Source organism: Ursus maritimus, unplaced genomic scaffold (assembly GCF_017311325.1).
Source record: "Ursus maritimus isolate PB19 unplaced genomic scaffold, ASM1731132v1 scaffold_19, whole genome shotgun sequence".
NCBI lineage: Eukaryota > Metazoa > Chordata > Mammalia > Carnivora > Ursidae > Ursus > Ursus maritimus.
This window is the reverse complement of record NW_024424341.1, coordinates 13,212,491-13,226,507: the sequence shown is the minus strand read 5'-3', so window position 1 is coordinate 13,226,507 and position 14,017 is coordinate 13,212,491. Positions and strand designations below refer to the sequence as shown.

The 14,017-nt window shown below is 46.2% G+C and overlaps 1 protein-coding gene across 1 annotated transcript in view; it reads left to right on the top strand.

The window, feature by feature from the left end:
* Window positions 1-3,691, top strand: part of CES5A (carboxylesterase 5A) — a 28,610-nt gene extending 24,919 nt beyond the window's left edge. The window contains exons 11-13 of the mRNA XM_008702624.2: window positions 870-1,019; window positions 3,143-3,215; window positions 3,309-3,691. Of these exons, the coding sequence (XP_008700846.2) occupies window positions 870-1,019; window positions 3,143-3,215; window positions 3,309-3,540 (455 nt within the window). The 3' untranslated portion in view covers window positions 3,541-3,691. The remainder of the gene's footprint in view (window positions 1-869; window positions 1,020-3,142; window positions 3,216-3,308) is intronic.
* Window positions 3,692-14,017: the final 10,326 nt, after the last annotated feature.

Below are 14,017 nucleotides of genomic sequence, written 5' to 3'. Positions count from 1 at the left end.
GTTATTCCATTTATGCGGAGGTCAAGGACAGGCAAAAATTAATCTGTGGTGACAATCAATAAAAACATTGATTGTCTCCTGGTAGAGTGACTACAAAGACACACAAGGGAATTTTCCAGGGTGATAGAAATGCTCTGCGTGCCTTGGCATGGTGGTTACAGGAATGTGTATACATTTGTAAAAACTCATCAAACCAGATACTGCACTTTTTATTGTCCATAAATGACACTTCAAATAAGAGAGAGAGAGAGAGAATGAGGAGAGGGAGCAGAGATAAATGAGTATTGTAGGGTCTTGCTAGAAGGGAATTTAGAGAGAGAAGCCAGGACCCAGAGGGGAAGCTGAGACCAAGAGTATGTGTGTTTGTGTGTGCCTGTGTGTGTGTGCACACGTGTGCGTGTGTTAACGGGAGACTTTGTAAGCACGTTGGCTACTGATGGCAGTGGTCCAGTAGAGAAGCATTGATGATGCAGGGAAACGTGGGGGTGAGGAGGAATTACAAAGCAAAGACCTTTAGCAGAAGAGAGGAGAAGGAATGTTGGAAGCAGGAAATAACTTTGGTTTGTCTCTGGACAGTTGAACCGGAATCAGTGGGAAAAAGTCACAGGGAGGTAGTTCTTCACTCGGTAGGAACGGCTCAGAGTGAAGTGAAGAACTATTGCCCTCTTGGTCTGCCCGGAGGGGTAGTGAGCTCTTGTCACCACGGTGCAGGGGCTGCTGTGGCAGCCAGTGCCTGCCTCCAATAAGGAAGAGGGAAGTTAGCAGGGTTCAAGTCACCTATTATCTCTGAGCCGTCCCACCCACGGGTGTGGAGGACCTGCTGGGTGGGGATGCGGGGCCAGCCACAGGTCCTCTCCTACCTCGTGCAGATGCTGGCGCACCTGTCTACTTCTACGAGTTTCAACACGGGCCCCAGTGCTTAAAGGACACAAGGCCAGCTTTCGTCAAAGCCGATCACTCTGATGAAATCCGCTTTGTCTTTGGAGGTGCCTTTCTGAAAGGCGACGTTGTCATGTTCGGTAAGGAACAGGCTTGGGGGGGGTTTCTGCTCTTGCAGGGACTCGAGCTGGGGATGAGCTGGGGAGAAGACACAACTCCCCAACCCGACATGATTCAAGAGCCCTGGAGTACTGGTGGGTTAGAATTAACCAGTGGTTTATAGACACAACCATTCCCTGGAAAATGCCCCCACTCTTATTTTTAGAAACCAAGATGAAAAGGAGTTGCCAGCATTTGCCTGATGCGTGTTTCTGTTTCTGCTAAAGCCTAAAGGGCTGGGCAGTTGGCAGCACTCATGCGATCTTATTTATTTTTATTTTTTTTTAATTAGACCCACTTCCTTTTCTCTGACCACTGGTCTTACTCTCCCTGCCCTTTCCAGAACTGTTGATGAGGCTGCCACCCAGGGCTTTAAAGGGAAAAAAAAAACAAAAAACAAAAAACTCCACAAAACAACAACAAACAACCCACATTTTTCATAATTTCCGGCGTCCTCTGGACCCAGGTGATCTAAGGTAGATGTTCTTGAGCTGCTTCTAGTGAGGTTATCTCATTCATTCCTGAATTTATGACCCATTCAGGGCCTAAAATAAGGAGCCAATGAGATGAGTTTATCCATAGAAACAAATTATAGGAACTACACACTACAAATATCACTAAAATATTTCGTTAAAGAAATTGCTCGATACAGGCTCTTGACCAGTTGCTGCTGGCCTCTCGACGATGAGGACAGAGCCTCCACATAAGTGTGTTGGTGCGCTGAGGTTTATCTGTGTCATTTATTCATTCCATCCTTGTAATGCAGATCATAACACCACTACCTCTTCGGTTGTCATAAGGATTCAGTGAAACAATTCTCACTAGGCGCAATAAATGGCACTCTTACTATTACTTCGCAGCCATCACCGAGCTCGTACTGTGGGACGGGCACAGGACTCTCCAAATGGGAAAAAGTGAACCACATGTGTGTCAAAGTTTAAATTCCTTAATATCTAAAGAGCTCCTAGAATCGGTGGGAAAATAACAACCCAGGGGAAAACTGGCTAGCAGATACAAATAGACAGTTTATGGAAAAGGAAACACGCGTGACTTTTAAAAACCACTTGACCTCACCCATAACAAGAAGATTGCACACTAACCTTGACTGCGGAAGCCTTTTTCATCTATCAAGGTTGGGAAGAGCAATACATTTTACATAATGTATTTGAGCAGGTGTGGGGAGACAGACAACCTCATATATTAATGCAAAACTCCCACATTTAAAATGCAGATAGTCTTTTCCCGAGCAATCCAACTTCTAGAATTTTTTTGTGCAATTATACTTGCACACAGGCAAAAGTATAGGCACACTCGGAAGCATTGCTTTTACCCGCAAAAGATTGAAAACGATGTGAAGATCCACCAAGAGAGTACTGGATGTATGAATTACATATTCATATATAATTGCATATATACATATTTATGCATTATACATTTAGAGAACAACAAATGGCAATAAATGGAAGGTTTATAGGCGACAGTGTGGAACTATCTCCTGGATATGAGTTTAGTGAAAAGAAAAAGACGCAGAATATGTGCTCCTATTATACTGAGTGTGTAAAGAGTTGATCGCTTGAACCCTTGTACACATCTAGCCTGCCTTCGGAGGGCACTCAAAAAGCTGGGAGCTACGGTTGCCTCTGAGGCTGGGGACTGGGTGTCTGGAGGGAAGAGATGGCAGGGAAACTATTGTCATTAGATACCCTTCCTGCATTTTGGATTTTGTACTTTGGGCAAGTATTCACTTTCTCAAATAAAGAAATGCAATAATTAATTAATTGCTTGAGGGGGGAGTGGTGGAAAGAGGGGGGGTGGTCTCTGTCCCCCGGGAACTTGCAGCCTCGTGGGAAGGCTGGAGGAGCAGTGGCTAGACGGGGAAGCTGTGTGTTCAGCACCCTCTGGCATTCAGAAGCCACGATTCCTTGAGTGAGCCCTGGCTGCTCTGGGCCTCAGTACCTGCAGGTGCAAAATGAATGCATTGATTGGTGGGCTGGTGAGATGATCAGGCGGGAAGGGAGACGTGAACGTGCTTCAGCAGACCTGAGTCACCTTGGCTTTCTGGTGAATCCGTGTGAGAGCCAGACTCTGCCATTGTCTCCTTCAGAAGGAGCCACCGAGGAGGAGAAATTGCTGAGCAGGAAGATGATGCGGTACTGGGCCAACTTTGCTAGGACTGGGTAAGTGAGCACACCTACCGCCGCCCCCGGCCTCCCCCACAGTCAGGTGTTGGAGGATGGAAATCTCACCCCTGTCTGTGTCCTCACTTCCAGGGACCCTAACGGGGAAGGCCTGCCTCTGTGGCCGGCCTACAGCCAGAGCGAGCTGTACCTGAAGCTGGATTTGAATGTGAGCGTGGGACAGAAACTGAAGGAGCAGGAGGTGGAGTTTTGGTCAGATACTCTCCCCCTGATCATGTCCACTTCCACAGCCCTCCCTGGTCCTCCTTCCACCTTACTCTCCCTTTCTCTGCTCCCGCCTTTCTTCTTCTCCTCTGCTCCTTAAGAAATTCTGTGATTTTGGTTTTCCTTCTTTTGCAATTTGCCCCATGATCATTAGCTCCATTTTTATGTTTAGCTACTTTGTGGAATCAACTGCTTTTACTGATGTTTTATGGACGTGGGGATGATCCCTAGGGGACTTCGTTTCAATATCAAACAATGCTGCTTGCCTTGGAACGCTACCAGATCTCTTTAATAAATCTGCAGGAGGGCCGGCCTATTGGTTGACATCATAATGATCTTGTTACTAAGAGGAAACAAAATCAGAACGTGATATATGTACAGGGAGCAGGATTTAATTCTGTGCTCAAAACTCCCTCCGTCCCCCAGCATCCAAGGTGAAGTAGACTTCCTATCAGAGGCGTGTGTTACCTGAAATCTGGAGTGCTCCAATTCCAATCCAGGCAGGTTTCAGCCACAAGCCAGGCATGGATATCCTGAACCTCAATGGCTTGAACTGGGTCTTTTCTCCAGGTCGGGAGATATACGGGGAGGAGGGGTGGGGGTGCCAGAGAGCCTCCTCCTCAGCAATGGAAGCCAGAGGTCCTCCAAGGTCAGGAGCCAAGGAATCAGACGTCTGGTGGCAAAGTCAGGTCAAGGGGGACACCGAGGAGAAAAGATGTTTGCCTTATGGGGTGGAGATTAATCCATCCTTCCATAAGCCTACACTGGGTGCCTGATGTGTGCCAGACATAGCCCCACTGGGGCTGCGGTGAAAGCATTCACCCAAGTGAAAAGCTGATGACATAAATTTGATAAGCTCATTTAGGGAGAGTAAGGTGTTTTATGAAAGTATAACAAGGGGACCTAATTTAGATGCAAGTCTTAGGAGGTTCTCTCTGGAGAAAGGACAAATTAAAGTTAACCAGATGATAGGTAGGGAGAATGTATTCAAAGGATACACTTTTAGGTTTTTTTCCTTCAAGATTTTATATATATTTTTGTATATTTATTTGAGAGAGAGAAAGAGAGAGAGAGAGAGAGTGAACAAGCAGAGGTGAGGGGAAGAGGGAGAGGGACAAGCAGACTCCCCACTAAACATGGAGCCCGATGTGGGGCTTGATCCCAGGACCCTGAGATCATGACCTGAGCCAAAGGCAGGTGCTTAACTGACTGAGCCACCCAGGGGCCCCACACTTTTACTTTTTATATCATATTATAATTTAATATTTAATTTAGTGTTTTGTAATTATATATTAATTTATAATTTATATTTAATATGTTAATATATTTAATATTCAATATAATTTGATATTTAATTTAATTCATATTTTAACTACATAATCCCTATTCTATCCATGTAATTTACCAGGGTAATTAGTTTTTCTTTGTGATTGCTTCAAGATTACATGTGAGGTGCATGGAGTAGGAGAGTTTCTGAAATGTCAGTAATGTACAGTTTCTCTGAGTCAGAGATCTCCAACTCCTAGCCTCAATTTGGCCCGCAGAAATGTTTTGTTTAGCCCAAAGATATCAAAAACATTTTGGAATTAGTTTCCGGTTAATATGAAATCAGGGAATTTCACTTTAAAAGCCATGTTTCCAGGCCCTCCAGAGGAAAAGATGGAAAAGGAAAAGAGGAGGAGGGGGAAGAAGAAATCCAGCAACACTAGAGCTGCATTCTGCGTGGTCTCCAGGGCTTCTGACAGCCCATACGTCACCTTTGTGCAAATTAGAAGGTATCCTTTCTTCAAAACCCTCTACAGGCATCTTCCAGGAAATCATCATCATCAGCGATAGATATCTACACCTGTGATGTGAATGGTATCTCCTCTGAAGTAGTGCTCTTGTGCAGTACACAACCTACACAACTGTTCTCAGTGACCCCGATGGAACAACCTGCAGGAACTGAGGAGAGGCCACCCCTTTACCTAGGCATAAGCTCTCCATTTTTCACAGTCCTCACTATTCCCCTTTGCGGGAAAGATTTGGTTTGTCTCCAGAGTTTTGTTGGACTTGAATTGAGGTAGTGATTCAGGTCCAAGATTGTAGGGGGAAAAAAAGATTTTCTGTAAAAAAGGAGGTTGTTTAATTTGTCTTGTGCCTGGTCCATGTCACTCATTGATATTACCCGACCCCTGAAGATGTTTAGGTTTGGACCCCTGGCCTCTCATTTTACAGACATCTATGGAGACTTGCAGGAATTCGCCCAAGATCACCCAGTGAATTAGGAGCAAGTCAAAGCCAGGCCTCGAGTCTCTTGTCGTTCCAGAGCAGAACTCTTTCTGTCATGCTCCCTGCCTCCCTCAGCATAGGGTCCAAATGTGGTGGATTGTCTCTGGCTGAGGTGGTTGTGGAAGGGGGTGGATCAACAATACTCGGGGCATTTTCTGGTTCTCGGAAGAGGAACCAAGCCACACACGAGCAAGCTGGAAATTCAGTTGCCTGTGCAGCTGCGGAAGGCTAATTTCTACACTGATATTTGGCTAAACGAACAGCTAGAAAACACCACTCAACTCATTTTTTAAAATACTATCATATTAAATGACATTACACTTATTTATATACTGCACCCAGTCCCAGCATCCTCAAATACAGTTCTAATTTTGGTGGGTGTCTAGCAAGAGGGAGCATATTTCCAACGCATCTAGATACAAGGCCCTCTTTCCTCCTTATTCCTGTCCACGTGCCGTCAGATGTTGTACTGCGTTGAAACTGAAATATAAATGCCACTTGGCATCCTGCTTTTTCCATTTAATTCAGGGTTTGCTATCAGAGGAGTAAGCAGAGGAATCACCCAGAGGGCTTTTCCAAAATTCCACTGCCCAAGCCGCTCCCCAGTCCAACCGAACCAGAAACTTCTCGGATAGAACCTGGAAAGGCACATTTTCACTTTGTAAGCATTAGCTGCACACCCCGATGAAGAACTGCTGAGTATTCACAGTGTGGTATTTGGATTCCAAGTTTCTAGAGCCTCTTCAAAGAATCGGCTTTCCTATCTGTCTGACGTGGCTATGTCACCATCTCTAGCCAGTAGCCCGCTCCTGGGACGCTTGCGGATATAAATTGTTGAGCAGCTTTGGGAATGAATGATTTTACTTTTTACAACTATTCCTGTCACGTGGATCTGCAGAAGATGGACCCGGCGACAGGCCATGCCCTTTTTAAATTGCGCTTCCTTTCTTTTTTTTTTTTTTTAAAGATGTTATTTATTTATTTATTTGAGAGAGAGAGAGGGAGAGCGCACACAGAGGGAGAGGGAGAAGCAGACTCCCCGCTGAGCAGGGGAGGTGCCCCTAAATTGCTCTTTTTATGTTCTACAAATTCACTTCCCCAAAGGGTCCCTTCACTTCTTTACCAGCAACACAGATACATCACTTCCCATTCACCTCTGCTTTCCCACCACTGTGAAGACAGAAAATATTTCATTACTTTCTTATTGTAAATTAAACAAGTTCCTTTTTTACAGAAAAATCCCCCCCCCCAACTTACAATCTTGGACCTGAATCACTAAAGCAAGTCAAATCCAGCAAAACTCAGGAGACAAACCAAATCTTTGCCTGTGACTTCCCTAATGCGCAGCAGAGGGCAGCATCGTGAAAGGGGAAAAACTGCCCTCCTCCCCCTCCCCAGGGCTCCCGAGGTACTGGTGAAGTGAGATTGCCCAACTTCGAAGATTAAAAAAAAACAAACAAAATAGTTAAATTATAAACCAATACAATTTATCGTTGTTCCTTTTTTCTGTAGAACTTGGAAAAGGGAAAATTCTAACACATTACCTAAAAAGTCTGACTCCGATGTCCACACTCACAGGCAGAGCAGAGGTTGGGGCCAGCAGGCTTTTTCTTTACTAATTTTGGTACTTTCCCATCGAGACCTGAGGAGCCTGCTTGAGATGGGCAGGAGAGGGGCCCTTCTCCGGTGGCTCCCTGTTCCTACTTCTCTCCCCTCAAGGGCCCTTTAGACTCTGGACCTTTCTGGTCAGCCCCAAAGCCCAGCTCCCCGCCCTGTGGCCCTGGTGACCGGTCCCAGGTGGGCAGAGAGGGGGTGTGTTTTTGCATCGCGTATCCACATAGTAAGGGTTGTGGCTTTTTATCGTTGCTGTGTAGTCATCATTTGTGTGAATATGCCATCATCTGTCCATTCCACTGGTGGTGGGCATTTGGAGAGTTTCCAGTTTCAGGTTATTATGAAACGAGTTGCCATGAATATTTTAGAACATGTCTTTTAATGACTACCTGCATGCATTTCTCTTGGATATTTACCTAGGAGTGGCTTTGCTGGGTCACAAGGGTTGCATATGTCAACTTTAGTAGGCACTCCAAAAAGTTTTCCAACATGGTCGTGCAGACTTGTGCAGAGTTGCCCTCCTGCCAGGAGAGGAAGAAATTTCTAGCTGCACCATATGGTTGTCGATACTTGGTATTTTTCTAAAGGATTCTTTCACTTTTACCTCATTCATTACTGCGTATTTCCTGGCTTAACTTTGCTATAATGCTGACTTACAAAATTGGATTCCTGTGGACCATTGATGGTCAGTTAGTAATAGAGGGCATGTTTAGGTGACCAGGCGTTGGTTTCATCAAGGGTCACCGTGACTGCGCCATTTCCTTGAACCTCAGGGAGCATCTTCCTTTTGACACTGAAATCTCTGGACAGAAACCACACTGTGTCGATGTTGCCAAGGCACTTTGGACGCTCAGTTATACTCAAGTGATTGGATTCCCCAGATTCAGTCAGTCCTGGGACTAGCAGAGGCAGAGCACATGTGGGAACTTTGGTCTAGGGCTGGATCTCAGATGGGAGAGCTGCACTCCCATGTGCATAACTGGGGGATATCTGCACCCCGCTTTCACAGATGCCCAGTAGCTCTAAATCCAGAGGGTTTACTACTGCCTCCACTCTGAATGTGGTGGTCTGAGTGGGGAGGGGCGTCCTTCCTCATGCATAGATTTTCCCTTTCTCTGCTCTGAAAGCAGTTGTCACTCCTCTGTCCACCTTCCTGCTTCTAAAATGCTGATGTCATGTCATCTCCTCTACCGCTCTGTTTGTACACAAGCCTGTGCCTTCAAAGACTTTATGGCCTTTTAGGATAATGTGGGGAGAGCGTGAAAATAAATGCAGTTTCTGATCCTTCTTTTTAGGAAGTAGCAAAAATGCTTTTTAAATGAACAAGTGAAAAATATATCTGTTTCTACATGTTTGAGAGCACGTAAAGAGTAACGAAGGAGAAAGTAAACACTTTCCATAGCAGGAGTACGTGATAACTTATTTAGCCAGTCACTATAGCTGGTCACTTAGATTATTTCACAGATTTTGCTACCGTCAGCATCACGGAGGCTGACCGTCTGACGCGTTCATCTTTGGGCTCATTCAGAATTATTCCTGGTTAGAGAATAGCTAGGACAGTGGGGATGCCCTTTTGCAGCGTTTGGATGGATTTTGCCAAAACTGTCCCCAAGCAAGCTTGTCCTCGTTTCTCACTCACGGGCGATCATTCTTGTTTTTCCACACTCTTGTCAGTATTTGGCACACCCACGAACATAGCAGTGGTAGAAATCCTTGCCATTTTGGTCACGGCCGTTTGAGTGTCTGCTTTTAATTCGTGTGTCTTGATGTTCGTGTTTCTTGGTATGTTGAAACGGCATTTTACGTGTGTGTAGCCTGAAAGGCCCTTGGAACCTAGGTGATAGGATGAAGGGGGTTGACTGACTCATCCGTCCCTCTACCACACACGGGTGCTCACCCCCGATGTGCTCCTGACCTGCTTCCATAGAAAGACAAGCAGGTCAGGGCAGACAGTGACTTGGGGGGGGGGTTACATCCCCCCCCCCAGCTGCCATCCAGCTCGCTAGGCATTCTGAAGATTTCATGGCCCCCCAGGACCTTCTAAAGTGAGAACCAAGGGCCAGCCTTGATAGATCCTGGGATTTGGGCAAACCATTGTGCAGTCCAGCATTTCGGAGAGGCCGATGTCACCATTCTTGCTGAGGCCTGTGGGAGCCGAGTGGGCAAGCTTTCCCGTGCAGAGAACTTAGCCTTCTCTGGAGAGAACTCACCTCCCACCTCCCAGTGAATATTTAGGAGGAACCCTCTTGACCTCTCCAGTGGCTTGCCTGCTTCTGCCAGATTCTACTTTCGGAAACACCCTTTTTTCTCTTGTCACTCCCAGGATTAAAGACTTTCAATGGCTCCCTATTGTCTAGGGTGAAAGCCAGCTCCCCTTAGCTGGCCATTCAAGCCTTCTGTCCTCCATTCGCCCTTCTGGCCCAGATGACCTCCTCAAGAGGCCCTCCAGAACTACCTTGCACCAGTGCTAACGTGCTCTCTCCTTTGCCGTTGCAAATCCTGCTCCCCTCTTAATGCCCTGCGTAATCAGAAGTCATGGACGATTGGGCGTTCATAGACATAAACTCTAACAGTGCTCAGAGTAGGGAAACACACAAAACACTTCTTTTGTTCCAGGTCACTGTATCACCCAGCTATCTATAATACAATCTATAATAATAAGTGGAGTTTGCTGGACACTTTTCAGACTATAATTCAGTCTTAACTTTCTGGGGCCTCCATTTTTATGTGTCTTTCTGATTCAGCCTCTCTCCTTCTTTACTCTTAAGAGGCTGAAGGAAACCTTAAACAGTAGTCTGAATAAGCAGGGAATAGGTTTATACTCAGGCTATCAGAATTTAAGTAAAAGAAAGACAGAAGCTCATCGTTTACTGAAGTCTAGTACACTTATTCCCAGAGTTACACAAGATGATTTCAGATGGCGCACAAGTACGCTTAAAGCATTATGTAATGGTTGTATGTTTATTCTGCTATGTGTTAGAAGATCCCTAGTGTCAAATTGGTGATTTAATGGATATTGTTATCTGTGGCAGGAATTGCCATTAAAATCCGTCCACCCTCCTTTGGCACATAGCCAGACCAGATCTCCCGACCTTCCTTACAATTAGATTGGCCATGCGGCTACGTTCTTTCCAATGGAATGTGAGTGGAGGTGAGGCCACATCCAGGCCTGGCCCAAACCCCCTGTTCACTCCTCTGTGCTTCTCCTAATTCCAGCTGACTAGATTGGCACCCAGGACAACATGACAAACTGTGAGTTCAAGATGGTAAAGCTGCCATGTTCTAGCTCAGGAGCCAGCAAACTGGCCCGTGGGCCAAATCTAGCCTGCCTCCTGTTTTTCAAATAAAGTTTTATTGAAACACAGCCATGGCCATTTGCCTACGTGTTCTCTCTGGCTGCTTTTGCTATAACAGCTGATTGAGCAGCTGCCACAGAGACCGTCTGACCCACAAAGCCTGAAGGATTTAGTGCCTGGCGCTTTACGGAACAACTTTGCAGACCCCTTGCTCAGACCACTGGAGCAGCAGCAGCACGTTTCTTTACAGAAGCAGACATAAGCTGTTGACATTCTGGGACCATTCGCTACCATGGTTTACCCTACTCTCACCATGTATTCGGACTTGGCAGAAGCTAAACTAAGCAGTCCCATGTGCTCGTCTGATGGAGATGGCATGAACCTTGCCGGTTGGAGATGAAACGTCTCCAGTTGTTGTGCCTTGTGGAATGACCCCTTATGCCCATGGCGAGTGAAGCACGGCCCTCCAGAAGCCACACTCAGGTCAAGCTTTCCCGCAGGGGCTCTGCCTCAGTCAATCCTAGGACATGGGCTCATATTTCTTTCGGGGTTTGTTATAGTAGGTGCCCTCCATGTGTCTGTTGAGGAATTTGTTGGAGAGGTTTGGGGGGATAACTTGGAGGCCTCGGAGGTGTCTTCTCCCCTAGGAGCTGTCTAAACGCTTGAGAGTTTCTGGGATTTTGCTCCTCAGACCATTCAGCTCCACGAGAGAAACCTTGGGGAGTTTCCCAGGGGAAAAGCAATAATCGGAGTCAACTACCACCGAAGCAAGAAGAGCTGTATTACTTACAGAGCTAATGGGCTGCAAGGAGAGCGTACGCGTTAAGCAAAACTGAGGTCTGGCTTTGTAAGCACAGCCTCACCCGTTACTCTGCACAATCACCATGAGCCAGGAATGGGCTTCCAGGCTGCAGCCAGACATGGCAAGGTCTGGGAGTGGCTGCCTCTGCTTGCAGAATTGGCTAATGTCACAAGCAGGCATGTGATTAAACAGTGGGATCGGGAGAATAATCCCTCCCTCCCTTTTATATTTTGCTAAGACAGCATCCTACAATTTTTTTTTTTTTTAGGCTGGGAACCAGGGCTTTGTTCCCAGGCTGCAAAGATGAGCTGGCTAGGGCAAAAGGTATAATGGTTATGTCTTAATGTGTGTGGGAGGGGGAGGGTGCTAAATGGTTAGAAACAGTCTCGTTGTCCGCTTGTCTGGAAGACAAGCCAGATTGTCCCATGTGGATAGAGATAAGGGTCCTCTTTCTTAGGGTGGTCTTTATGACTCCTGTTTCTTTCCTGGATGAAAGGGAGGAGCCCCAGCCCAGGTCAATCATAATGGAAGTGATCACCTCTAGCGCCATCACAAAGCCATCACCCCTATCCCAGGGCTTCCCTCACTCGCCTGCCACCGTGGCTAGAATGAGTGCAAATACCATCCATTTTTTTTTTTTTTTAGTTGGGTTTCCAGATGCTTCCTTTCAGCTCTAACCTTTGGCCTTGGCCAAGAACCCATGAGCTTTTCTGAGTGTCATGTGCTTTGTGGCTGCTGTTTGCCCAGTTCTCTCGGATGTCAATATTGGTCTGGCCTGTGCAAGAGCAAGCTTGCCAGAGGACACCAGGAGAGTCGTTCAAGCGTAGAGAAGGCACAGCTGCCCCTTGACCGTGCCAGCCTGGGGACAACCCTGCTCATATCTGCTGACTTTCCACTCACAAGAACACATCTCATGTCTTCAGTTAAATGCAGGAGACCTGGTGCGTGTGATTCCTGGCTGGACAGTGACTTCGCCGCCGCAAGGCCGTCTCGGCTGGGAGAGGGGCGCCATGAAGACTGAGCGAGCGGCGAGCACCTCTGACGCCCGGTCACTACCTGTCCGGAGAAGCCTAGCACTTCTGTTTCCACCCACCCTCCCAGGCAGCTTGAGGGTCCGGGAGGGGTCTGCAGGGAGGCGGGGATGCTTTGAAGGGTGGAGATGGAGAAGCTGCCGGGAAAGAGGAACCACAGAAGCTCACCCACAGGCCAAGGGCACCAACAAAGTCGGTTTGTCAGCCATGTTTGGACAGCACAGCAGAGTGATTAAGAGTATGGTCTGGAACATGATGCAGCTTTTGTTCAATCCCCAGCTCTTCCTATACTTGGTGTTCCGTGCCCATGCTGAGTCCCAGGAGATAGTAACATCAATTCGCAGGGTTCCACTGAGAACCACGTGAGGTACCACATACAAAGCGCTCAGCCCCTGGTTTGCCACACAGTAAGCCCTCAATAAATATTTGTCACACGAATGTCTGAATGAATAGAAGTGGAAAATATAAATAAAGAAAAACACAACACAGTGCAATACAAATTAAATGTATAACCTTCCAGGATTTTTTTTCTACACAAAGATATGTTTTTCCTAAAATGGGGTATTATACATGACTGAATTTTTAAGTATTTATTTTATTGAAAGATAATTCACGGGGCGCCTGGGTGGCTTAGTCAGTTAATCGTCCGACTCTCTGTTTTGGCTCAGGTCAGGATCTCAGGGTCGTGGAAGTGAGGCCCCCATCAGGCTCTGCGCTCAGGGCAATCAGCTTGTCCCTCTCCCTTCCGCTCTACTCCTCCCCCCACCAAATACATACATACATACATACATACATACATACATACATAAAATCTTTAAAAAAGAAAGATAATGCACATACCATAAATTCACTTTTTAAGTGTATGATTTGGTGTTTTTTTGTAGTATATTCACGTAGCTGTATAACTGTCAGTGCAGTCTAAACCCAGAACATCTCATCACTCCACAAGAAGCCTCCCATCCATTATCAGTCATTCCTCATGCCTCTCTCCTCTGCCCCGAGCAACCTCTAGTCTTTTTGTCTCCATGCATTTGCTTATTCTGGACTTTTCATATACATAGAATTATACGACATGTGGCCTTCTGGGTCTGGTTTCTCTCATTCGTGTATGGTATTCCAGGTTCATCCATGCTGTAGCAAGTATCCATACTTCGTTTGTTTTCATGGCTGATTAATATTCTATCGTATGGACAGATCACACTTTATTTCTCCGTTCATCAGTTGATGGTCATTTGGGTTGTTCCCACTTTGGGGTATTAGGAAAAATGCTGCCATTTGTGTCTTGTTTTTATGTGGATATGTTCTCAGTTATCTTGGGTATATACCTAGGAGTGGAGTTGCTGGGAATATAGTAACTCTGTGTTTAATTTTTAAGGAACCACAAGTATTTTATAACCTCTTTCTCCCCCTTTACAAGAGATCATGACTGTCTGTCCTTGTCCACACACAGGGTATTCATCGCTAGTCTTCAAAGAATGCAAGGGTATTTCCTTAGCCAGCTGTACCAGACTGTGTTTAAGGAATTCCCTTCTGTTGGACATTCAGTGATGCTATGAAGCAGGC